Source organism: Myotis myotis, unplaced genomic scaffold (assembly GCF_014108235.1).
Source record: "Myotis myotis isolate mMyoMyo1 unplaced genomic scaffold, mMyoMyo1.p scaffold_m19_p_15, whole genome shotgun sequence".
Classification (NCBI taxonomy): Eukaryota; Metazoa; Chordata; class Mammalia; order Chiroptera; family Vespertilionidae; genus Myotis; species Myotis myotis.
This window is the reverse complement of record NW_023416319.1, coordinates 705,957-732,379: the sequence shown is the minus strand read 5'-3', so window position 1 is coordinate 732,379 and position 26,423 is coordinate 705,957. Positions and strand designations below refer to the sequence as shown.

Genomic DNA, 26,423 nt, shown 5'->3' with positions numbered 1-26,423 from the left:
CATGGGGCACGTGAGCTCGGCGCCCCGAGGCCCAGGGCTGCCTGCCCCAGGGGAGGGAACGGTCGTCTCACCATTTCCACGGCAGACGAGGCCCCTCCAGCGGGGTCCTGACCCTCTGCCTCAGTGCCCTCGCCTGCTACAGGGGTGGTGAAGGAAGCGAGACGGCGGCTCCACGTAAACTAATGGCTCCTCTCTTCCCTCCGGCCGGGCTGGGGTCTCAGGGCCTGTCCGAAGACAGCACCTGGGCCTCTCGTGGGACGGGCCAGCTGGGGGGAGAGGCAGTGGGAGTCCCGTCCTGCCCAGTGCAGGCGTGTGGGGGCCCAGCCTCACTGAGGCGTCGCTTTCGGCATCCAGGTCCTGGGAGGCGGTTGGTGTTCACCTGCTGCTCCCGGGCTGGGAGGGACCGTGACTGCTTGAGAGCCGCCCAGAGGTGCAGTGCCCCGGCCCCTCCCCACCCCTTCCTCGGAGGCCAGGACAAAGGCCTTCTCTCTGCTCCAGATTCAGCCGCTGTCCACAGGCTGCCCCTGTGCCTGGGGCTCTGTCCCGGGCAGAGGCCACTGTGCCTGACGTGTGGGCACCTCAGGGCCTAGCTTCTTAGCGTGTGGTGATGAGCCCGGTGGGTGCGAGGCGGGGCCACGGAGATGTGCGTGGCCTTGACCAGGTTCCTCGGCCCGAGTTCCACCAGGCAATGGTGGCTCCTGCCAGCTCAGTGTGAGGTGGTCACAGGCCCAGGTTCCAGTCTGGACCCACCCCGATGGGCCCAGGAGGCCACATTCTGCTCCAGTTGAAGCCCAGTCTCCTCAGCCTCCCTGCACCACCCGTGGGCTCTGCAGTGACCTGTGGTCCTCGGGCCAGGGCTTCACGCGGTCAGCCCAGGGGAAGGGTTAGGGCCACGGAGGTGGCTGTGGTGGCGGTGGGAGCCCTGCAGACCCCACAGGCTGGGGATGGGGTGGAGGCGCCGGGCACTCACCACGTTGCCCATGGAGTGGGACGGGCCACTTCGTCTGCCCACCACGCCCTGCCGTTCCTCGCAGGTATCCGCCCCCAGATCATGAACGGCCCCCTGCACCCCCGGCCCCTAGTGGCGCTGCTGGACGGCCGTGACTGCACCGTGGAGATGCCCATCCTGAAGGACCTGGCCACCGTGGCCTTCTGTGACGCGCAGTCCACGCAGGAGATCCACGAGAAGGTGGGTCCCCGGGTCCACCCTCGGTCTCCCTGGCTGGTCCCTCTCGCCGCCCACCTCCTCTCCCCCCCCCCCCCACCCCCGTGTGGTCAGAGTCCCCAGCAGGCCCCTCCTCTGGGGGAGCTGTCCCCAGACCTTGTGCTCCCCCTGCTGGGCGCTGGGGACATGGGCCTGCAGCTCTGCTCCCCCGGCAGGTGCTGAACGAAGCCGTGGGCGCCATGATGTACCACACCATCACCCTCACCCGGGAGGACCTGGAGAAGTTCAAGGCGCTGAGGGTGATCGTGCGGATAGGGAGCGGCTACGACAATGTCGACATCAAGGCGGCCGGCGAGCTGGGTGAGTGCAGCCAGAGGGCTGGCTGGGTCAGCGCTGAACCCAGGGCAGCAGCTGCTGTGTGGGGCTCTGGCCTTTGGAAACAACCTGGAAAGTTCCCCCTGCAGAGGGTGGTGAGGACTGGCATTTCCGGAGGAAGGGGCGTGGCCATCGGCGGGTGGTCCCAGTGATGCCAGAGGTGCCCTTGGTCTCGGGCTGCTCCCTGCGGGCGCCGGGCAGGAGTTACATTCCAGAGTTGGGATGAGAAGGCTGAGCAGGTCCTGGTTCTCTCACCCCCCCCAGGGAGCAGCCCATCCCTGGGTGGGGCTGAGCTGCAGCACAACCTTCCCACTGCCCTTGGGCAGCCCCCGCAGGACAGCGGCCCATGGCCCCAGGCGGCAGTGGGCCCTGCCTTCTCGTCCGGCCGCTCTCGGCGCTCGGCCCCTCTGAGGAGGCCACGAGGCAGGGCCGGTCAGCCTAGGTCTCGGTGACCTCTGTCCCGTGTTCTCATTGGTGCCTGGCACTGAGCTGCCTGCCCTCCTGGGTGGTAGAATGGTCCACTGTCCTACCCCTTCAGCCATGGCTGCCCTGGCACTGCCCCCGCCCTCAGCTTGAGAAGCCTGGCCCCAGCCCTGGGGGTCCTGCCTGTGGTCCCCAATGTGGCACTGAGAGGGCCTGTGAGCGAGGCCTCCATGCTGCCCGGGCAGCTGTGCCCTCAGAAGCTGCTTCACTGGCCTCTGCGCCCCCAGCCCTGGCCCCGCCCGTCTCCCACCTCTGATGGGGGCAGCGGGGGCGGGGGGGGGGGGGGGGAGTGTGCTCACCCACGGCCCCGCCTCCTTTCAGGGATCGCAGTGTGCAACATCCCGTCAGCAGCCGTGGAGGAAACAGCCGACTCCACCCTCTGCCACATCCTCAACCTGTACCGGAGGAACACGTGGCTGTACCAGGCGCTGCGGGAAGGCACGCGGGTGCAGAGCGTGGAGCAGATCCGGGAGGTCGCCTCGGGAGCAGCCCGCATCCGCGGGGAGACGCTGGGCCTCATCGGCTTTGGTACGTGCAGCTGCCCTTTCCTGGGAGGTGAGGGTCCCTGCGGTCCTGTGACTGGAGTTTGCTGTCCCCAGGGGGTGGGGCATTCTCAGGGGCTGGGCAGCAGGAAGGTGCTGTGCCTGCCAGTTGCCCTGTGGGCAGAGGTGCTCAGTGGGGCTCGAACAAGGTCTGCTGGCTGAGTGGAGCCCGGGGCCGGGAGGCCTCCGAGTCAGAAGGTGGTCAGGCCACCAGCTTGGAGAGCTGTTGCCGGGTCAGCGGTTGTCCAGGGCGACACAGCTGCTGGCCCAGGGAGAGCTTGGCTCATGGCCACACAGCTCAAGTAGGGCCCCACGGGGCATTTGGGAGGGGCTCCGTGACCTTGAGGGGTGACTTGCCCTCTGCCTGGCCCCTGGTCTGTCAGCTGGGAGGGAGTGACGCACGCGAGCGGGTGAGCGCCTTCGAGGCCTGGCTACAGAAGGCTCCGGCTGCAGGCAGTCTTCCCTCGGGCTGTTTCCTGGTCACTGAGGGCCAGGCCTCGGGGGTGACCTAGGGGACAGCTGAGTGAGGGAGGAGCCGCCTGCACACCTTTCAGCTCTGGGTCTGGTGTGACCACTCAGAGTGGACAGGCCCCCTAGCCTGGGAGGCAGGTGGCTGAGCTGCGGCGCCCTCTGCTGGCGCGCCAGGTCCAGTGCGCTGCAAGTGGCTCTTAGGAGAGCTGCCTGGCTCTTGGCCTCGATGGGGCCTCGGCAGGTCCTGGCCAGCACAGCGTCCGAGTCCGTGCCGGGGGTCGCTCTTTGGCTGCGCCTTTGCCATCCCTTTCCTGAAAACCTTTCCGTACATGGAGGCCAGGCCCGTGCTTTCAGGAGGGGCCAGCCTCGCTCACCTGGACGCTCTCTCTCTGCGCAGGTCGCACGGGGCAGGCGGTCGCCGTTCGAGCCAAGGCCTTTGGCTTCAGCGTCATCTTCTACGACCCCTACTTGCAGGACGGGATCGAGCGGTCCCTGGGCGTGCAGAGGGTCTACACCCTGCAGGACCTGCTGTATCAGAGCGACTGCGTGTCCCTGCACTGCAACCTCAACGAGCACAACCACCACCTCGTCAACGACTTCACCATCAAGCAGGTGCGGGCGCCTGGCCCGGCTCGTCGCAGCCAAAGGGGAGGGCAGGGCCATGGGCCCCCGGAGCAGGGAAGTCCCCGAGGCACAGCAGTGAGGCCCCCGTGGGGTGGGGCAGCCTCCAACACGACAGACAGAGCCAGGCTTCCCGCTCGAGTCCCTCCAGGGTCAGCAGAAGCGGACATGAGGCTCCACGCTCCGCCTCCTGCTGCCTCCGCCCGCGCTAACGCTCTTCCTGCCCCACAGATGAGGCAGGGGGCCTTCCTGGTGAACGCGGCCCGCGGCGGGCTGGTGGATGAGAAGGCCTTGGCCCAGGCCCTCAAGGAAGGCAGGATACGAGGAGCAGCCCTCGACGTGCATGAGTCGGAGCCTTTCAGGTGGGTCTGGCCGCCTGAGCTCTGAGTCCACCTGGCGCCACACTTGGGGGCACTTTCCCAGAAGACAGGCCCCGGGTAGGAAAGCAGACGCCCTTTACAGGCGCCTTCGAGGGCTGTAGTGCGTCCTCACAGACTGGAAAGGCGCCAGAAGGTCCCCAAAGGGAATCAGCTAAGGACGAGGCAGGGAAATGGGTGGTTTGCTTGGTCTGCAGACGCAGCTCACAGGCCGACCTCCGGGCCTCAGGGGTCCTTCTGTGCGTCCCTGGCCGCTCCTGCCCCTGGGGTCACAGCGCAGCCGTGCCAGCCTCCCTGCCCCTCCCCCCCCCAGGGGTGTGCGGCCAGCACCTCAGGGCCATGCTCTGTACCTTCCTCCAGCTTTGCTCAGGGGCCCTTGAAAGATGCGCCGAATCTCATCTGCACGCCCCACACGGCCTGGTACAGTGAACAGGCCTCACTGGAGATGCGGGAGGCCGCCGCCACGGAGATCCGCCGCGCAATCACAGGTGAGCCGGCGCCCGCTCATCCCGTCACATGCGCAGAGAAGAGGGGTCATGGGGTCTGCTGTGGGCAGACATCAGCTTTCAGGCTGGTTGAGTTTTGAGTGGGTTGTGCATGTCCCCAACGAACTCAGAGGAAACCGATCCCTCTCAGGCCACCGTAGCCAGTGCACCCCGGACGGGGCCCTCCCCCAGGGAGCAGGCCTCCTCTCTGTCCTGGCTGCCGCCGGGCTGGAGAGCTCAGGGCCCCAGAGGCTCCCTCCCCTGGAGTAGATTCGCTGTCAGATCTGTCAGCACAAACCACACAGGCTCTTCCCCGGAGCCGCTACTGAGTCTGATATTAAATCCCGATGCCCCTCAGGAAGCATGTAACCGTCTCGTTCCAGGTCGCATCCCCGAAAGCTTAAGGAACTGTGTGAACAAGGAACTCTTTGTTACAACGGCTCCTTGGTCAGTAATAGACCAGCAAGCAATTCACCCAGAGCTCAATGGTGCCACTTACAGGTGAGGCTGCGGGAGGGACGCGACACGGGCAGCGCACCCCACCTGGGCTGCAGGAGCTCCTCCTCCTCCCTCGGGGGAATCCCACCCTCTGCCCCCCACTCCTCCCAGGCCTCGGGGTCTGAGCACTGCACAGGGAGCCCCCTTTATTCCGAAGCCCCTTCACAGCCAGGTTTCCGGCGGAAGGACTGAGCCTGTTAGTGACTTCGCTTTTCTGGCCAAAGACCAGGGAGAGGGGGGTCCACAGAGACTGAAGTCAGTGCACAGACACAGGCAGGGGCTTCCCAGACTCTCCCCTATACAGAGGCGCTGCAGCCTTAGCCCCAGGAGGACATGGGACACACGGTCCTGGCCTGCCCTGCGCGTGGGGGTCGCAGCGGAGTAAGCAGCCCTGGCCCCGTCCCTCCTTGACGCAGACCTTGGCCCCCAGCACAGCTGAGCTCCAGTGCTCACAGGCCCCGTGCCAGAGTCCTCCTGCGTCCTCCCTCGGACTCTCCCCGCGTCGGCACTGAAAAGCCCTGCCAGGGGCGGAGCGGCTCCTGCAGGGAAAACCAGAGTAAAGGAGCTGGTGACAGAACAGTTCTAAATCCGCGTCGCCAACCTTTCCGACCTCACGGACCACGGGTTGGCGACCACTGTTCTAAATGGCTGCCTCCAAGTATGACACTGGGCTCACTGTGCGTGTGAACCCCGCGCCTGTGCTGGAGGCTAAGTGCTCCGTGTCCTCACACGACGCGTGCTGCCAGCACAGGCCTGCTCTCTGCCTGTCACACACCAGCAGCCAGGGCCACATCTAGTTGGCGAGGCCTCCACTTTGCTGGGGATCACATCTTGTGCAGGTTCCCGCATGCGGGCAGAGCTGGGGGTATTCCCATCGTCTGAGAGCAACAGAAGCAGCCCCATGTTGTGATCAGAGAAAAGAGGCTTTGTCGTTGGTGACTTACGTCAGTGTTTTAGTTTTCACACGGGTTCCTCCTTGCTTTGGGGATAGGAAGGCAGACAGATTATAAAAGACCATTTCCTGCCCTGGACTTACCTGCCCTTCTCTGTGCGCCTTAGATACCCGCCAGGCATCGTGGGCGTGGCCCCGGGGGGGCTTCCTGCTGCCATGGAAGGGATCATCCCCGGAGGCATCCCCGTGACGCACAACCTGCCCACAGTGGCACACCCTTCCCAAGCGCCCTCTCCCAACCAGCCCACGAAACACGGGGACAGTCGAGAGCACCCCAACGAGCAGTAGCAGAGGACAAAGGTCAGAAACCTGGGACCAAGAGACCGTGGACAACGGAGGAGCCAGAGGAGGGGAGTGTGACCGGCTCTAACTGGTCCTGGGCCTCCGCACACTGACATCAGCGTTAGAAGACAAGAGCGAGAAGCCGCGGCGTGGGAAAACGGAAGATGCCTTCTGCTCACGGAGGGGCCCAGAATGACTGGACGTGATTAATTACGACCAACTTCTGTTATTGTGTGTTAAGTTCTTCATCTGTGCATCAAATCACAAAGAATAGATCTTTTTCCTTTATCAGCCCCTGGGGCACAGCAGGTCCTGGACACCTGGCTGTAGAGAATGTTGCGTCAAGAGTTCGAAACGTCAAAATAAAAACTATTCAGAGACGGTCCCCGTCCTGCGACTCTCCCTTGGTCCCCGGGGCTGGCCACCTCTTTGCTAATAGGAAGATCGCGTTACTACGGAACCGGGAGAAACTGCTGGCCTGGGTCAGACAGCTCGCTGCAAGCACGGATGGAAGACAGTCGCTCCTGGACAGAAATCTCCCGCCCGAACTGCATACTGAACGGGTGAGCAGTTGTGAGTTCAGTAACACCCTCTAATGATGCAAAAAAAAAAAAAAAAAAGTATTAAGTTTCACAAGCTGTTTGTACTCAAATATATTTTCTCAGTTCAGATCCTCAGCTATTTTATTGAGTGGAAAGTCTTGAACTGAAAGGGTTCAAGAAGAATAATGTTGCATTTCCTTATGTCTCAGGAAACACTTTTTATGGTAACTTGTCAGATTGTCTATGAACAAACCCACTTTTTTAGACATTGATAAAATCTTCTTTTCTTCACGTAATATTTTATACAAGAACACTTCAGGTGTGTTATTAGATGTGACTGATTTTAACAAATCCTATTAGATTTGTATCAACTAGTTACATGTTATATTCATAGTCTTTTGTGAATCATTGCCTTTTTGTTTAAAAGATGGCCTATTTTGAGCCTTTGTATAGGTACATTCCTGTTTTTGTGACAAAAACCTTTAAAACTGTCCCAAACAGAAAAATAATGGCTGTCAGAGATGTTTTGTTTTAGTGTGAGTTACCGTTACTGTATTTGTTTATTGTAAAGGTGGACATTTAGCGCTCGGTGCAGTTTTCAATAAAAATAAAAATTTCAGTTCTGAAATTCACGTGCATCTCACCAGTGCACACTTTCTCTGCTGAGATGTCCCAGGACCTTCAACCTGCCTCCTGCACAACCAGACTCCAGGGGCTGACAATGGCCGCGTGTGAGCGTTTACTTGAAAAAGCAAAACCCCACAGAAGTCCCTCAGTGTCAGTCAGAGGAAACAGTGGGTGAGAACTAAGTCAAATCAAGAAACAAAATGGTCAAGTTGGAGAGTTCTGATTTTTAATTTACCCAAAAGCACAATCACCTGATGCAGGAAGGAAGGTTTACAAAGAAACGTTGCAAAGTGGTTAACATCAGCCATTCCTTCTGTTAACAGCGTAGTCACTGCCCTTGTGCTAGTGCATCTGCAAGCGCCCTGCTTCCAGGCCCCACATTCCTGGAGCCCCTTCCTCACCCTCCCTTCCCCTGTAAGAAGCATCAGCCTCCTGACTGGTTTTCAGGTGCAGCCCCAGCGCCAGCCTCTCTGGTCAGTCACGTTGACACCACCTCACGGGGACGGGGTCCGGGAGCGGCAGCACAGTCCCCGGGGACCGCAGGTCAGAGGCAGGCAGGGCAGAGTGGGGCCGGCAGAACTCCCTGCACAGATCGGGCCGGGGCACAATGAGCCCGAGTCACCCAAAAAGGCAGGTCCGTTCCACGTGCGCCGGGTTTTCATTAGACCAGAAACCACTCCCCGTATCCTCCCTAGAAAAGGCCACACAGTCAAGGTGTGACTGTCCAGTCAACCAACACACGCACATACAGCGGGCCCAGCCACAAGACTTCGGGAAGGGCAACACATTCTCGGGAAAACAAATATGGCTTTTGAATAGTTCAAGAGCTGAACATGGCATTGATCCCCCCAAATGCTGGCCTTTCCAGCCACCTGCTGGGAGGCCACGGGGAGCCCAGGGCCCTGGCACCGACAGTCCCGTCCCACAGGGAAGAGGCTGTGCTGAGCACTGAGGTGACAGGCTCCTCGGGAAGCAACCCCCCGCAGACCAGACACGCTCCTGGGCCGGGCCCTCTGGGCAGTGCGGCTGCGGGGAGGCCACACGACCAGATGCTTTAACCTCAGGCATCGCTTTGGCCCTGCAGTTGGGAGGGCAGTGTGCATACCGCAGCTGCACCAGGGTCTGCCCATAAAGACGTGCTCATGGGGGGACGTTTATGGAGATGCTGGCACTAAGTAGAGTGTCTGCTGCTAAAAAAAATTACCAAAATGAAAACAAACCACAAAAAGTCAGTTTGTAATAAAGGTTTACCCACTTAGAACAGCACGTTCACCTTTCTTGTAACGTATCGGAATTCGTTTTTATGGAGTCACGTTGCGTGCAGCAAGGGGTCATTTGGTCCTGGGCACAGAGGGGGAAAGAGCTGAATCGCCAATCACACCAGCCAGCCCTGGGCATGCGCCTGGCTTTAGTGTTCAAGCTCGCGCACACCCAGTGCCATCCTAACCAGAACTCGGGAAAATAAGCAAAAATTCCAATGTTTTCACAGCCTTTTCATCAAAAGGAAGGAAAACGTGTGTAGGCTGAGGTGCTGCTTTCTGAATTCTCTGCTGCATCGACCATCTACTGGTCAGGACACTAAGTCTGTGCCTGAGAGGGTCTGAGACCCTGACCCGTCTGAATGGGTGGGAGACCTGAAGTGGTCACCGAACACTTCTTATAGAAAGTCCTTCTTACCTGAGATGATAGTTTTAACTGTAAACAAGAATGCCCACAAGTAACCAACATTCACAGACTCGGACTGCTCACTGCGAAACTCATTAAGACAATGCACTGACCGCCTTGCTGCATTTTAAATCTTTATTCTGTACTGAACTGCTATTCCCAAGTAGCCCAAGCAAAGGCATGCCTTCTAACACAATGTGCTTAAAGCAGAGCTGAGGATACAAGACACCAGGACCCGCGCCTCCACGGGGGCTGGAGCACACGCTGTCCACCGCGTCCAGTGGGCAGGCGCGAGCGCGCCCCTGCCTGCGTCCAGGAAAAGCCGCTCCCGGAGATGCTGCCTGGCGTCTGGCAGAAGCGCCCGCACTGTAAGGGCACGCTTCCAAACGAATAAATACCGAATACTGAAAGGGGCATGTCAGCAACAACAGGAACAAACTAACAGCACACGAAATGAGAGAAACCAAAACAAGGGAACAACGTCTAGATGTTCATTCAATAAAAAATTCTTACTTTCCTTGTAGTTTGTTCCTTAAAGATTTGATTTTATTGGGCACAACAGGAACTAAATTATTAATAAAATAAGTTTGTTTTATTTTTATGTTTTGCTGTGGTGGACAATTTGTACAAAAAGTTTGTAATCTCTAAGGAGCTCGATTGAGACTCGATGTAAATGGATCTTTTACGATGGAAAGAGGATGCCAGGTTCTAGTTTAAAAAAACATCTCAAAGGAACAAAGCCGTGTGCCTGTGCCCTTGGAGGTGCCCATGCTGAACACTCCGCAGGGACATGGAGATGCTGGTACAACTGCTCCTATTACACAAGTTCTTACACAACCACATGCGTGACATTTATAGACAGATTGACGCCTGGAAAGGAAGAGTTCTGTCTGAATGAATTGGTTTTTACAAACTGGAGTCCAAACCAAGTTCTGTCCTCGCTCGGCAGACGCGCCACCGCCGTCGGGTGTGGATCAGCCCTCCAGGCAGGCCCTGCGGTCGCTCGGGCCCATGCCATGCCTCTGCCTGGAGCACCACACTCCCTGGGGGTCACCACAGAGCCGATACCTTGGTCTCCCGCTCTCTGCTCTGTTCATTCGTCTTCGTCGTCTTCATCTTCCTCTCCATCAGACAGGGATGTGCAAGGCCGGATCTGCCGGTAGCGGTCCAGCCACTTCTCGACCATGTGCGTGACCAGGGGGTGGCTGCGCCGCCGAGAGCTTTTCTGCATGGCGACCAGCACGCCGCCCTCGGTCACGCAGCAGTCCAGCCACTCGCGCAGCAGCCGCTCCTGCTGCTCCTCGTTGCCCAGCTGCAGAGCGATGGGGGGAAGGGAAGCAACGCGAGGTCAGACTCCGCTGGCTCCCAAACTAAAGGCCAAAGCAACTCCCTGTCTTCACAGGGTTTCAACCTCGCACCAGTTTTATAAACTCAGCCTCCTGCGGCCAAACAGAAACGACATCAACAGGGAAGTTCGCAGAGACCGCGAGGGACCTGACATACCAGCAAAGGCCGTCTGATAAACTAACCCTGGCAAAGAGCAGGCGAAGGAGCCACGGCTTCAAACACAAGGCAAGTCACTCAGCCCGTGGCGTACAGGCTGACGCTGCAAAAACCATGCTCTGTGAGTTCCTTCCTAATGTCGCTACAAGCTTTATGCTTATGAGCATGTGAAGTAAAGCAATGCTTCCGTGAGCCTGCGGGTTTCCAAGTGTGCTTCCGCACGCTCTCCCACCTCCGGCCTGTCCACACCACCTTCTCCCTGCACCTGCCAGGTCTCCAGCCTGGGGTCCTGCCCACGCCACTGCCCTGCGGTCTAGTCACTGAGCAGCGGGCTCCTCCTCGGGGCAGGCTGGCCACTGGAGTCCCCGCTTCCCGAGTCCAGGCCACGCTGAGCCGCCCTCTTCCTGCCCAGCTCCTCCCGCTCCCAACTCGGGTGTCACTTCCTCGTGACGCCTTCCCTCACCACCTTCTTCAGTCAGAAACCCTGTGTCGCCCGCGCACCGCCTGGCCCCTCAGCCGGCCCAAGGGCAGGGGCTCCCGTCCTCACTCCATGCTGTCCCCGCAGCACACCCTGCACAGCCGCTGACCAGCATCCAGAAAGCGACCATCACAACCCGGTCCCAATGCACCGGTGCCCCTCGCTGCGTGGGGGCACGGCGTCCCCACGCGCAGTGGCCGGAAGGGCAGGGCTGCTTACCTCCTGAGCAGAAAGGAAGTGCACGTGGAGTAACTTCCGCTCGCTGTCCACCAGAGGCAGGAAGGTGATGGTGACGTCGTCGTCGGTGTTCAGGTTAGCACCAGCACCTCGGCTGCCATAGCCGTCATTTTCCATGGCAACCAGAGCAGAGAAGTGGCCCCTTGTATAGCCCAGGGCGATTGGACTTTTCCAACAGAAACTCTGTTCCCACAACAAAGGCAAATACACACCTGGGAGGAGAGAGTCAAACCGATTTGCAGTTGCGGCTGCGACGGCAGGGCCCCCCTCGAGTGAGCAGGGCCTCCCCCCGGCCAGGGGCTCACCTTGGAACCGAGTGTACCCCAGCGTTTCTCCCCGGAAGCTCTTGTAGAACTTCACGCCGTAAACGATGATCGGGCGCCTGAGGATGTGCGCAAGCACGAAGATGTGTGTCTGCTCCAAGCTCGCTCCAGGCTGCGCAGAGCAAAGCGAAGTCATTTCTCTGGCAACACTGGTCCCCACACCCTGGGACGCGTAGGGCGCGACGTGGCGCCTCCGACCTCTCTCTCGATTCCTTTGCAAACCAATCTGTCCAGCTGAAGCAGCACTGGGTCCCCAACAGCCAGTCTGCGTAGGCACCCCACACCCTCCCCACCCCCGAGTCAACCCGGCTGCTCACACCCAGGGACGAGGTCCGCAGCCCGGGGCCCTGGTTCACACCGCCTTCCGTTCGGTTCCCACAGAGTCGGCCCACAAGGGCCTCCGCACGGAAAGACGCGGCTACTTCCTACACACTGACTGGCAGCACCCTCACTGCAGACACCCCGGCCCACCTTCCCCTGCAACGGCTCTGACAGCACGTTTTCAGGAGGCGCACGTCGCAGAGGTGGAACGGCCACTCCCACAGCTCACTTCTAGCAGCCCACTCCCCGCTGCGAAGACATGACTCTAGGCACCTTCTCTGGCCTCAGTCACAGGAAGAGAGCCTCCCTGGGGGCGTTAGCGAGACCTGGACTTGACCCTCAGGGCCAGAGGGCTCCGCACCAGCGTGCCCACTACCAGCCCCATGACCCGGTGAAGTCTCCCCTCAGACACAGGACGGGAGCTCACCAGCAGGCGTGGAAGACGGGCCTGGAGCCGCCTTTCTGAGAGGAAACACAGATGAAAGCAATCCGAACACACGCGCAGTGCTTACACACACACACGCACGCACACAGTGCTTACACATACACACGAACACAGTGCTTATACACATACACGCAGTACTTACGCACACGCAGTGCTCACACACACATGCAATACTTACACGCACACTGCTTACACACACACGCAGTGCTCACACACCGCACAATGCTTATACACATACACCCAGTGCTTATACACATACACACAGTACTTACGGCACACGCACAGTGCTCACACACACACAGTGCATACTTACACGCACTGCTTACACACACACGCAGTGCTCACACACACACGCACGCACACAGTGCTTACACATACACACGAACACAGTGCTTATACACATACACGCAGTACTTACGCACACGCACAGTGCTCACACACACATGCAATACTTACACGCACACTGCTTACACACACACGCAGTGCTCACACACACAATGCTTATACACATACACCCAGTGCTTATGCACACACAGTGCTTACACGTGCACACACACAGTCCTTACACGCACGCAGTGCTTACATACACGCAGTGCTTACACACACACGCAGTGCTTACACACACACGCAGTGCTTACACACACATGCAATACTTACACGCACACTGCTTACACACACACGCAGTGCTCACACACACAATGCTTATACACATACACCCAGTGCTTATGCACACACAGTGCTTACACGTGCACACACACGGTCCTTACATGCACGCAGTGCTTACACACACGTGCGTGGTGCTTACACACGGAGCTTACACACGCGCTTACACACGCGCGGTCCTTACATGCACGCGGTGCTCACACACACACACACACACACACACACACACACACGGTGCTTAAACACACACATGCAGTGTTTAGCATCCCAGTCCGACGTCACCGGACAGCCTGCACCCCTCAGTGAGGAAGCTGTCACTCCCGCTCCGCAGCGGGGACCTCTATGGCCACAGAGTCAATGAACAGCGTGTGGCTCCGCAGGAGCATCCGGGGTTCTGGCCACATGGCCGATGCTCACGGGCAGGCGCCACAGCTCTTACCTGGCTGGCGAGAGAGAGGATGAATGCCCAGTCTTCCTGCCACTGTTCTTCCCTCAGGGAAAAATGTAAACCGAAGCTCTGAGAATACCACGATTCCCAATCTTTCCAACGTGTGTAAAACCTAGAAAAAATGAGACAGTAAAAAATATGCCTCTATAAACAGAACGTTTAATGTCCAATCATTTATTTAATGTAGTTTTTAAGCATCTCAGTGAAAAGATTACCCCTTTTATTCATTTTACCTGGCTTGCAATATATTTTTCAAATTAAAAATGCTTCCAGCCGAAACCGGTTTGGCTCAGTGGATAGAGCGTCGGCCTGCGGACTGAAGGGTCCCGGGTTCGGTTCCGGTCAAGGGCATGTACCTGGGTTGCGGGCATATCCCCAGTAGGAGGTGTGCAGGAGGCAGCTGATCGATGTTTCTCTCTCATCGATGTTTCTAACTCTCTATCTCTCTCTCTTCCTCTCTGTAAAAAATCAATAAAATATATTTAAAAAAAAATAAAATAAAAAAAAATAAAAATGCTTCCACTCTGCAGCAGCCATCTTTTAACACGTCCTCAGACATAATCGGGCTCACTACCCACCAAATCTTCACCAGAACTTCCAACATTAGAGATGAGAACAGTCATTTCAATTGTCTACTATAGGTCTACAAATTAAAAAACAACCACACTAAAAATCATCTGAGAGGCTGGGTCCAGTCAGTCAGGCCTTCCTCCACGAGTGCAGGGCAGTCACGCCTGGTCACTAACAACAGGCTGGAAACGCCACGTGTTCCTGAGAATATCGAAGCCACTTCCTTGAGATTTCTTGCACTAAACAGAATTATATCTCTATGATTATCTACAGAAACAATTCCTTCTTTATATTTAATACCCCGCTAAATACTTGCCACAAAGCTACCCATCGTCAGACCGTCTGATGATGGCTAAAGACAGACGGGTCAACAGCAAGAAAACAGTTCAGAAACAACCTCTACTTTTATGGTCAGATAATTTTCAACAAAAGCACCAGAGCAATTAAATGGGAAAGCAAGAGTCTCTTCCATCAACGACCCGGGACAGTCAGACACCCACAAGCAACGCAAATGGTTTTACTGCCTCACACCTTCAATAAAAATCAGCTCAAAACAGATCATAAGACACTAAATGTAAAAGCTGGAACTGTAAAATTCTTAGACAAACATAGGAATAATGCTTTCAAATGTTACTTTTAAAATTTAAAACAACATGATTCATATGCTAAGGGCTCTGACGGGTAACAGACAGCGGGCAGGACAGATGGCATGTCAACAGAGCTGGCAATCCTCAGCGAGGGCCGAGAAGAAAGGCCCGAGGAGAACCCAGGCGGAGGAAGACGGCCTCCCAGGGGCCTGTCGGAGGATCGCCCCTGAGGACACGCCCGCAGCTGGAGGGCGTGACAACAGAAACTTCCCAAGCGGAAAAGAATGAGAACACGAATGGAAATGAGAGAGAGAATTCCGAACAACTGCGGGCTGCAGAAGATGTCTGTGCAACATCATGGAAGTAACAGAAGAAATATTTGAAACACTAATGACAGACTTTCCCCAAACTAATGTCAGACCACAAACCCAAGAGGCTAAGAAAGCACTGAGGAAAATGCCAGAGAAACGTTAAGTAGGCAGGATCGTATTCAAACTACAGGAAATTAAAGAAGAGTTCTTGAACGAAACCTCCAAGGCAGACTTGTAAACTACAGTGCCCAGAACCCACCTTCACAGGCAAAGAATTCATTACTTCCCATTCATCCTCAGAAACCTTGCAGACAAGAAGAAAATGGAATGAAATATTTTTTAAGTTTGGAGAAAAAAACACCACCTAGAATTCGTCCCCTGTGAAATTATCCTTCAAAAGGGAAGAACTAAAGACTTTCTCAGACAAAAATTGAAAGAATTTGTTGCCATACTCCTGCCTCACAAAAAATGTCGAAAATTCTTTAGAGAAAATCTGTGTACGAATCAGAAACTCTGAGCTACATAGAGAGCGTCGAACAGCGAAGACCTAAGTGAAGGGAAGGGGAGAGCCATCCCTTCCGAGGGACACCTTTCGGAAGCTGACACGTCCCTCGGGCACCTCGCGGGCTCGCCAGGGCCTTCCCGGCGCCTGCAGGTGGTGGCGGCAGCGCGTTCGCTCAGCGGTGGCCGGGCTCAGGAGCCGCGTGCTGCCCCTGCTTTCTGATGCTAGCGAGGCTTCCGCCCGGTGCGTGCTCCCCGCGTGCTTTCTGCCCGGCAGGCTACTCACGGCCCTGAAACTTCCACAGTGAGAGACACCACCACCTCCCGTGGAGTTTGCAGTCTCATGGGCTTCATGTCACCCTCCACACTGACAAGCACTTACGGCTGGCGGGCGCGGGCTCAGGAGTGTGTGAAGAGACTAAGGCAGTAAGTTACCTGGCGCAGGCCACGGTCACTGCTGTGTCAGCATTCCATTAGGTAGGTGTGTGAGAAAAAGCACATTTTGATACTGAGGTAGGGAAAATAGTACATTTTTAAATGACCCTGCTACTTACTACCTTCGACAATGGTAAGTTTAATTTAGCCTCTCTCAGTCTCAATTTTCTCATTTATAACTAAATGACACTGTATGCACAAAACCAAGAAAATAGCCTAAGTCAAATAAATGTAAAGACCATACTACTGATTCAGAAACAGGCATCGTTTCCAGTGTCTGACCCCTCAGTGGGTAAACTTGTTTTATCAGAGCTGTACTGCAACATAAAAAACTGGTCTGAAAACCACCTGCGCCTCCGGAAGAAAAAGCGTTCACAATACAATGGCAACTATCTTTTAAAGGTGAGTGACATAGAGCCACTTACAAACATGAGCAAAGACCGTATTAGTGGATAAGGCTCCTACTACAACTTCCGGCATTTCTACTTTAAAGCTCGGCAAAAAGGTCTAAAAACCACTGAGATGTTCAAGTGTCTCCATGTCCAAACCCAAGCTTTTTCTCCCTGAGCTTCCCCAGAACCTGGACCAGACGAGCAGTGCCCCCGCCCCCGGGCGGGCTCGGCAGCACACTCACCAGTGGGAACAGTCGTGCAGGCTGTCGTGCAGGGCTTTCCGAAGCACCGAGTCCTTGTCGTAGATGCCCCAGGTCGCTTGCAGCACTGAGTCCAGCAGGCAGTCTCCCGCCGTCCGGTTCCAAAGGGCGTAGAGCCGACTGTCCAGGCGCGTAGCCAACTCCAAGGACCAGTTTATGATCGGAGACTCCTCCTCCAGCTCTAATGAGGGAGGAAACAGCACGTTCGTGTCACACCTGCTTCAGAGCGATTCGATGGAGGAAAGAGCTTATTCTCCAGGTGTTAGTGGGTTTGTGTGCAATCTACGAATAAACACCTAAATAAATTTGTCAGGTGAAATATAAACCTTTTGAGTAGCCCAAACAGCTGTGGCTCTAGGTTAGATTATTTATTAATTAGTTAAATTCTTTACAATTAATTTTCTAAAGTCATATGGAATAAGAAGCTGAAAACCAGTAATTGTTATTTGTTCACTATCACAGCTAAGAGAATGAGCCTTTTTAACAGCACAATATGACATTATTAAGGATTTTACATTCTTAATTTAAGTAAAAATAAAACAAGTTGACCATACACTAAACGACTGCAAACCAAACTACCGGTAAATTACACAACCAAGTACGAAGTTTACTGAAACGGATGGGGTCCCCACACACGCTGCTCCACGCCTACCTTTTTGAACATCTCTGTCCAGCACCTCATCAAACACCTTTTCTTGGACCGTCGGAGGCAAGTCCTCAATATCTACAAAGAAAAGGAGTCTTAGGAAGTCTTCCTATGTCTCACATCCAAGTTGCCACTTTAAATATCTGTTCATTTTATGTCAATCACAGCTCAATAAAGATGAAATAAAAGGACAAAAAATAATAAGGCTATCTGATATTCAAATAATAATAATTAACGACACGAAGTTTCATCTATTCTCTTCCCACATTCTCAATCTCTGCGCAGGCCTGTTAATTTTTCAGACTTTAGAGCCCTCTTATAAAAGTTACTGAACCAGCCCTGACACAGCGGGGCTCAAGGGTTGAGCAACCCATGAACCAAGAGGTCGCTGGTTCGATTCCCAGTCAGGGCACGTGCCCAGGTTGCAGGCTCCATCCCCAGTAGGGAGCATGCAGGAGGCAGCTCCCTCTCCTTTTCTCTCTCAAAAAATCAATAAAAACATATTTTTAAAAAGGCTTAGTTATTATCTCCTACTTTTTGTAAATGTTCCTGTTCACATCTGAATATAAAAGCTGAAAACACTCAGAACCAAGATGGAAGATACTTTTGAAACTTTTGGTGTTTGGTGCATTTATTGAATGAAAAATGAAAAGTTGCTTTAAAGATATAGAAATCAATGCAACAAGAAAGTAAATGATCCTTTCAAAAGAATGCCAGTATCTTTGATTCAAACAACTTGATTCTTTTTTAAAAAAAATATGTATTTTTATTGATTTCAGAGAGGAAGGGAGAGGGAGAGAGAGATAGAAATATCAATGATGAGAAAGAATCATTGATTGGCTGTCTCCTGCATGCCGCACATTGGGGACTGAGCCGGCAACCCGGGCATGTGCCCTTGGCCGGAATCGAACCTGGGACCCTTCAGTCCACAGGCCAATGTTCTATCCACTGAGCCAAACCAGCTAGGGCAAACAACTTGATTCTTAATTTCAAAATATTAGGCATGAAAAGAAGAAGAAGAAAAAAAGTAGACTGATAATACTTTAAAATAAAGCCAAAGGGAAAAACAAATGGGTTAGGCAGATTTTTAAAATATCTGAGGCCCACAAAGCAGTCAGTCACCAGTGGCTGTCCTCCCCCCAGGTCCACTGTAAGTTCACGAGCCGCTCCTGCACTGGTCACTTCCAGTAAACACAGGAGAGTCAAGTAACTGCAGATGCACACATAATAGCTTCCTGAGAGAAACATTCTCTAGACATAAAAAATGACTGTAATAGTGGAAAGTCTTTTCCCACTGCAATGTGGAGTCACCTGCCGGCAGCGTGAACGTGACCAGGTCGGTGAGGAAGTAGCAAGCGAAGTCCCCCTTCCGCTGGTGGAGAGAGGCCGCGATCTCCCGCCGGATCTGCTCCGTCAGCTCGGGACACACCATGGCGGGAATACACTTGGCTGCTTGCTGAGACACCTTCAACACAAAAGACATGTTCCTCTGCACCCCGTGCCAGCAGGAGCAGAAGACACCAGTGTTCAAAGGACTTACCAGCATCCCCAGGAACAGAGGTGGTATTTTGTTTTTTTAATTTTAAACTGCACTGGGTATGGGTATAATTTCCCTACCAGTGCAGGGGGCATCAGTACATCATTCCAGGAAAACAGCCAGTTAGCCTCTGGCTCAGTAATTCCCAAGAATTTATTCCCAAGGAAATATACAAAGATGCACATATGAAAACATATGTAAAATGGTGTTGTTCCCAAAGGCTCATCCTAGGAGGGGAGGGAGGACAGTACACAACCTACATTAAGACTACCCATCATGCCCCCAAATAAAAACATTCTTAAAAACAGGGAATTCCAGCTCATGGGGAAACGGAGAAACACTCCTCTCTCCCGCTCTGCTGAGACTGTTTCACGTACCCTGACCTGGAATAAAGCAAACACGCTATTTATAAAGGGTTAGTTCCTGCTGACTTCAAGGCCCTCTCCATCTCTATAATTCTGGATTTTTACCAAAGCACCTGGCTTCCCCACGGGTGGAACAGACAAGACAGCAAACGCTGGAAGCCCGGCCCTCAGGAGAGAAACAGGAGCGCTGGCGCAGTGAGCACCGCACAGAGCCGGCCGGGAACGGCTAGACTCTCCTTTTAAATGACCAACAGCAACAGATGATGGAAAGATGTCACTTCCCACTGAAGCTGGGCTCCTGGCATGCAGAGAGTGCCGGGTCAAGGCTGATATCGACAGGAGGGAATGCGTGAGTCCGGGGTGGCCAGACTGCAGCCACGACCCAGCGGGCTTCCCGAATGGAGGGTCCCAATCTTCCAATAAGCCGCCCAGAGAGTCAGCTTTACGGACCATGTCATCTATGTAATATATGCAGAGAACTCAACTGTAACTGCTATTAAGGGAAGTAAACAGTTTCAAAAACCCTGTATCCCCCACGCAGCCACCCGTCGTATCATTCTGAAACTCTCCATGACAATTCGGTCCCACTAACCCAGTGGTCGGCAAACCGCGACTCGCAAGCCACATGCGGCTCTTTGGACCCTTGAGTGTGGCTCTTCCACAAAATACCACGTGCGGGCGCGCAAGTACAGTGCGAAGTTGACTTAAAACTTTAAGTTTATTAAGTTAATTTTAGGGAACGTTGTGGAATGAAAGAAGATGTAGTGTCGAGGACTGAGAAAGGTATGTTGAGATGGTTTGGACATACAGAGAGGATGAACGAAAGGAGATAGATGAAACAAGTATACAAGACGAGTGTGGATGGGAGAGTTGGAAGGGGTCGACCTCAGCGAATGTACCTCAATCAGACTGAGGACGTTTTTAGCAAAGGCCAGCTTAGGAGTCCCCTAATTAAGTTAATAACAATGTACCTACCTGTATAGTTTAAGTTTAAAAAATTTGGCTCTCAAAAGAAATTTCAATCGTTGTACTGTTGATATTTGGCTCTGTTGACTAATGAGTTTGCCGACCACTGCACAACCGGATGTAATGAAATCCTCACTACATCTTAACTCCAGAAACCCAGTCTGTGACACTTATATAAAACCAAATATTAAATATGCTCAGAAAATAACTGCCTGTTTCACACCAGTGTTAAAATGATTCCCAAAAGTAAGTTAAAATTAGCTTATTCCAATCTGCCAACCTTCAGTCCCTTTCCGAAAACCTGGGGAATTTTTCCAAAAACGACTGGACTGAAACAGGAAAGCTGCCAATAGCTGGCGGCTGGCCTCCCCGTCCCCTGCGCCCTGCCCTGGAGCATGAATGTCCCTGAACCCTGCCCCCACCTCTCGTCTCTCCCACCTCAGGACTCAACCATCTCCTTAGGCCAATAGCCCTTAACTTTGGGCCGTGAACTTGGGCAAGGTCCCATGAACTTGAATAGCAATTTTAGTTAAATTTTAATCCTACATTTTTACTAACCTTGTGCCTAAATTTAAAAGGCACTTTCTTATATATCACAGATTTGATTTAGCATTGTGATAACTGTATTTCAATATACAGTTGAACCTTGAACAACATGGGTTTGAACTGCGTGGGCTCACTTACATGTGGATTTTTTCAATGAGTACTGTAAATGTGTACAAGGTCATACCCCTTTATTAGCAGTGCCTGGCACATGGTAGGTCCTCAATAAATATTTGTTAGTGGAATGAATAACAGATACATCCCAGTTTTTAAGTCAAGTATAACTCAATATTGTGGCAAAATGTCCTGTTTTAAAGCATATACCCTTAAAAATTATATACTGTTTAAGTCTCAAGCTTAATATAACTTTTTAAAGGGGATAAAAGAATCTGAAATATTTCAGAACTGTTTAGAGAAACATTGTAAGAACTGTTAAAGAAACACTGTCACATTAAAAAAAAAAGAAAGAAAAGAAAAAAGAACACACACAAGAGAAAAAAACAAAAGAACACATTCCCGCCTGTAAAGAGCTTCTGCTGAGCTCACCTCCGTGAGCAGGATGGCGAGCATGTCCTGCCGCTGGAAGCGGATGGCCAGGTGCACCAGCGTGTAGCCCACGTCGAAGGCGGAAGGGCGGTTCAGCAGGCGCACCTCATCCGCAGTGAGCTGCCGGGCGATGTCCCCTCCTGACGACTTGTAGGCTTCGATAGCAGCTAAATCGCCCTCTACAACCCCTAAAACAGCATCAAGATAGAAAGGAGTGTCAGTCTATTGTTCTCCAAAAAGCATGAACCTGCAGCATCCGCTCTAAACTCTAAATGTTTCTCTGTGCTTCCTGGGTCGGCACAGCCTAAATGCCCTCAAGAACACACGTAAAGTCAGGGGACTCCCCGCCCTTCACTCTCTTCCAGGACGGGCATGCCTGCCCCCCCATCAGGCGTGGCACTTACCTTCCCTCAGTGCTGGCTGCCCGCTCGTGGGGGTCAGAGGAGTGATCAGAATAGAGGAGTTGGGGGGAGACCAGGAATCTGGTGTGAGAGGAGCCCTCACGAGACCTGGCGCCTGCCCTGCCTGCTTCCTGGGCACTGGGCACGGAGCCCCTGAGCTGCCTTTTCAAAGGTAACTCAAAACGAGGGCTGAGCCTTCCACACTGCGGTGGCTTTGAAACAACGTAGAGCAATTAAACCATTTTCAATGTTAAGTGCAAGCTAGCAATACTCTGACGTCAGAATCTCTCAGTCAAGTCTCTCTTACACCCATTAAGAATTATTAAAACTTCAGTAACACTTGAAGCAGATGATCCTGAACAAAACGTGCTAAAACAAAACAGTAAACAGCAAGTGGAGCCCTAGCCGGTGTGGCTCAATGGAAAAAGCGTCGGCCTGCGGACTGAAGGGTCCCAGGTTCGATTCCGGTCAAGGGCATGTACCTTAGTTGCAGGCACATCCCCAGTAGGAGGTGTGCAGGAGGCAGCTGATCGATGTTTCTCTCTCATCGATGTTTCTAACTCTCTCTCCCTCTCCCTCTCCCTTCCTCTCTGTAAAAAAATTAATAAAATATATATTTAAAAAATAAATCAATAAATAAAAATAAACAGCAAGTGGAGAGATAAAACAAGTATCACCTTCTCCAAATCCATAAGGAACTTTCCATTCCCACTGAACCACATTATTAATCTCAACACAAATTAACGCTGGGTGAAGGCAGTGACCCTAGTCACGAAGCCTTGACAGAAAAATAAAGGTGCTGGTGAGCTTCAAATGCACCACAAACATCTGAAAATAAGGCAAGCACCACGACTGCAGGCCCAGGAGACTGCGGGTGGGTCCTGGCACTAACCGAGCCTATGCTTAGTGTAGTCTACAGTGTCTGTCGCTGCACCCTTGAATTAGGAATTGGATAAATAAGAGCTATTCCTGGGAGTAGGACATGGCACAGTTATTAAGAATGACCAAGCTTTAAAATGAGAATTCAATTCCCACCTCACTAAGTGCCGGGACATGCAGAGCACTACGCTAGGCCACGTGAGGAACACCAAGACAGTAAAACATGATTCCTCAACTCAGAACTGTCCTTTGTCATCACATGTGTATGCCAGGAACAGCCAGCATCGAAAGTGTCCAAACTCTGGGGCCAAAAATCCTTCTGGAAATCAACATCCTGTCCCCAGAGAAATGACCTTTCCAGCCACACACGTTTCCAGGTGCGGAATCCATGAGGCGCATTTCTGTTCCCAGCAGCCGAGACGAATGCGTTCCTCAATGTAAAGGCCAGGGACAGCTGGAACCCCACCCCCAAGACATAAAGGGCTTCCAAACACCCTGTGGTGTGACACAGGAATGCTCCCAGCACTTCTGCAGCAGACCAAGGCCCGAAAAGTCCGACCCCCGCCCTGAGGAGGTCGGAGGAAGGCCAGCCGCACTGGTGTGTGCGTGTACAACGCACACGGGCGCTTTTATCTCCTGAAGCTCACCAGCAATTTCTGTCTTTTGTCTGGAGAAAGGGGAGATCTTCCAAATCACAATGTTCCTATTTTTAGCTACCTCGCTGCTGAGAATCTCCTCTTAGACAGTCTTGCTTAAGAGTTCATTTCCTCTCTAAAGCTTCTGAGGGATTTCTGTTAGTAGAGACTCAGCAGCACAGCGTGAGGGGGAAAGGGAGTACAGACCAGATACCAAATAGCATGACAAAGTGAGCAAGAGGCTTCCGAGTCCTGGTTACAACGTCACCCCGTCTGCCTCCAAATACAGGGTTTAAACCTGCGAACGGAACTTCCCAGGGGTGAGCTGTGTATCAACTGAGCTGACAGAGTGCAATTCCTAAGCCGACAAAGGCTCGCGCCCCACCCCAGCTCTGCATAAGCTGCAGGTGCGACTGCACGTCCCCAGCAGAGGGTGAGGGTGAATAGAGATGCTGCCCTCCATTCTTCAGTGTGAAATTCTCCAAACTTCTCAGAACATGAAAAACACAAACTTAAGTATAGGCACAAAGTAGTATTTAAAAGGAAAGCAATTTATTATCTGATGTCTTGGGAATGTATTTTTTTTCATGAACCATAATTAAAAGCTCACCAGTTACTGGAGAGTTTTCAGCTACAAAGGTGAGTAAATTTATTACAAATAAAATTTCACAAGAGAATCACGGACCGGTCCTCATTACTGGTATGTCCTATTACACGTCGTTCAAGGGGAGCCACTGATCAAGTTTAGGCAGTTTCTTGAAAGGTGGGTATCCCTGTACACATGGTGTTCAAAAGGGGTTGGCCCACACTTGGATAACCTAAAAACTTAGCTACCACATGTTTTCTACTTGGGGGGTAAAACAGCGTATGTGCAAAATAACTTATAAAATGCCTTTGAGTTCCTCATATAACATTGCATTTCTACCACTCGTTAATATTAGGGAATAAAAGGGAAATAGGAAGGTAGAGGAGTTGGTAGGTAGTGAAAGAGCAAATCCTTGTCAGCGGTAAAATCTCAACATCAGAGAGCGGGGAAAGCAGGGTCGTTCTAGCAGAGGAGAGAGTCCAGATGCTTCTGGCTGCGGACATCTCACCTGCCTCCAAGAGTAACTGAGCCTCCCGCTCTCACAAGTGCTTTGACACGGCCGTCACTTCCCCATTCACACTAAGAAGGCAAATAAAGGACAGCTAAAGCCACTCTGAGGATCAGCTTTTAGGGCTTTAATTCAAAACTGATGGAATGAAATACATGCCTGGCTAAGCAGTGGAGCAGTTACAGATAAAGAAGTGTTAGGAGACTTTAAACATGAAGACCAGAGAGTAAATGAAAGATACCATATTATAGGTTATCTATAATAATAAAAGCGTAATATGCTAATTAGACCGGACAACCTTCCGGCTGCGAGGGAAGCCGGTGCCGGCAGCTGGGGGAAGGCCAGCTCTTGCACGAATTTCGTGCATCGGGCCTCTACTAAAATATAAACTTGTTAAGGAAAACAAACACGTATACTATTGTTGTGTAGCTGGGCCAGAATTTAATATACAGAGTGGGCAAAAGTAGATTAACAGTTGTGAGTATGCAAAACGGTCTCTCCCTGTATTGCTGTTTATTCACTGCTGTATTTTTATTACGAGCAGCTGTACACCTGCTTCGGCTCCCCTGCGTTTGGAGCCACAGGCATAGCTCACAGGGACCTCATAGCTACTATGGAACTCCTAGTCGGGAGATGGAGCTGGCTTGTAGATGTTTAGAAAACAGACTTATTTTTCCCCCATGTATGGCACAGTTTTCAAAGTTTTGCCTTATTTTATTTTATGACAAAATCATAATGGTAACTAACTTTGAAAAGAATGCCAAATGGTTTAAAAAAAAGCCAGGACTTACCTGAGCCCACACGGGCCGGGCCAGCCCACCACTACCCTGGAGTTCTATGGTAGCTGTGAGAGCACAGCATGCTTTATGCTGGGGGGCAGGGTGCACTTGGAGTCAGCTTGCACACTGTCGGGAGCCCTTAAAGAGAAAAGTTGGTTTTAAGTGGGAATGTTCAGAACGCCCTTCACCGTGGGCAGCAGAAGCTGCGGCTGTGGCTGGCTAGTGTCTGGGTGCCTCTTCCTCTAGCAGAGTTTAACTCACTTGGCTGGTTTTGCATATTAAAAGGAAACTATACCACCCTGAATGCCTTTTCTTTATACGCCTAACTATTTGGCTATAGTTCCATCAGGAACTTGGTTTAGTCACAGCAATCTCTTTCCTTTTTTTCTTTTTCTTTTGGTTAATCCTCACTTGAGGATATTTTTCCATTGATTTTTAGAGAGAGTGGAAGGGAGAGGAAGAGACAGAGAGGGAGAAACATCAATGTGAGAAAGACACATGGGTTGGTTGCCTCCTGCACGCACCCGACCAGGGCTAAGATCCAGCCTGCAACCGAGGTGCATGCCCTTGACCAGAGCGTAACTCGGGGCGCTTCAGTCCGCAGGCGAATGCCCTCCAATAAGCCAAACCGGCTTAACCAGGAGCTGCTTCGTAAATAAAACGAGCAATAGTTGTTGTTTTTTTGTTTGTTTGTTTTGTGTGTGTTTTTTTAATATATTTTATTGATTTTTTTACAGAGAGGAAGGGAGAGGGATAGAGAGTTAGAAACATCAATGAGAGCGAAACATCGATCAGCTGCCTCCTGCACAACCCCCCCTGGGGATGTGCCCACAACCCAGGTACATGCCCTTGACCGGAATCGAACCTGGGACCTTTCAGTCCGCAGGCCAACGCTCTATCCACTGAGCCAAACCGGTTAGGGCAATAGTTTTAAGTGTACCTTCAAGTAGGTGCAAGCTCCGTGGCAATCCCAAAAATAGTTTGAGCAGACAAAACAAATCGCCTCTAGATGTATTTTTCATACACTAACCAATGGCAACAAGTTAAAATCTTCCATTTCTATTCCCACAATAGTGCTATAAAGTCATAACCCTTTCAAAAGGCCAAGAGATGAGAATCACAATTGGAAATAAATCCTTAATTTAAACTAATCTATTCTACATCAAGATGAGCTTCTACTCAACTCATTCCATAAACTCACTCCATTAGGAAAACATCCTCTGTAGAAATAAATATGAGTGTCAATGACAGGAAGTCAAAAGAGTTTCTAATTAGGCTTTTAAATGTTCTATTATTAATCATGACAAACTATGCCAAACACAGCTTATCCTCTGGAGATCTTACCTCCTTGCCTTTGATCAGATTGTTAGCAACCCCACTGCTGTGGAAATATAAATGCCCCAAATCACAAGAAACGAGGCCTGAATGCTGGTACCTCCCTAAGAAAGCAGATGCTCGCACACGCAGGAGAAC

The 26,423-nt window shown here is 52.4% G+C and overlaps 2 protein-coding genes across 12 annotated transcripts in view; one reads left to right on the top strand and one right to left on the bottom strand.

The window, feature by feature from the left end:
• CTBP2 (C-terminal binding protein 2) overlaps positions 1-7,425 on the top strand; it is a 101,257-nt gene extending 93,832 nt beyond the window's left edge. For all 8 annotated transcript variants that reach the window (XM_036335617.1, XM_036335618.1, XM_036335623.1 and 5 more), the window contains 8 exons: positions 1,035-1,189; positions 1,381-1,525; positions 2,345-2,551; positions 3,434-3,648; positions 3,889-4,019; positions 4,395-4,522; positions 4,903-5,020; positions 6,077-7,425. In XM_036335617.1, coding sequence (XP_036191510.1) covers positions 1,035-1,189; positions 1,381-1,525; positions 2,345-2,551; positions 3,434-3,648; positions 3,889-4,019; positions 4,395-4,522; positions 4,903-5,020; positions 6,077-6,257 — 1,280 coding nt within the window. In that variant the 3' untranslated portion in view covers positions 6,258-7,425. The remainder of the gene's footprint in view (positions 1-1,034; positions 1,190-1,380; positions 1,526-2,344; positions 2,552-3,433; positions 3,649-3,888; positions 4,020-4,394; positions 4,523-4,902; positions 5,021-6,076) is intronic.
• Positions 7,426-7,629: 204 nt separating this feature from the next.
• The window catches only part of ZRANB1 (zinc finger RANBP2-type containing 1), a 44,269-nt gene continuing 25,475 nt past the window's right edge, over positions 7,630-26,423 (bottom strand). For 3 of the 4 annotated variants that reach the window (XM_036335614.1, XM_036335615.1, XM_036335616.1), the window contains exons 3-10: positions 21,163-21,350; positions 18,517-18,694; positions 17,212-17,283; positions 16,542-16,740; positions 13,495-13,615; positions 11,609-11,738; positions 11,286-11,515; positions 7,630-10,397 (exon numbers count right to left, since the gene is read on the bottom strand). In XM_036335614.1, the coding sequence (XP_036191507.1) occupies positions 10,179-10,397; positions 11,286-11,515; positions 11,609-11,738; positions 13,495-13,615; positions 16,542-16,740; positions 17,212-17,283; positions 18,517-18,694; positions 21,163-21,350 (1,337 nt within the window). In that variant the 3' untranslated portion in view covers positions 7,630-10,178. The remainder of the gene's footprint in view (positions 10,398-11,285; positions 11,516-11,608; positions 11,739-13,494; positions 13,616-16,541; positions 16,741-17,211; positions 17,284-18,516; positions 18,695-21,162; positions 21,351-26,423) is intronic. The other variant, XM_036335613.1, reaches the window with a different exon arrangement.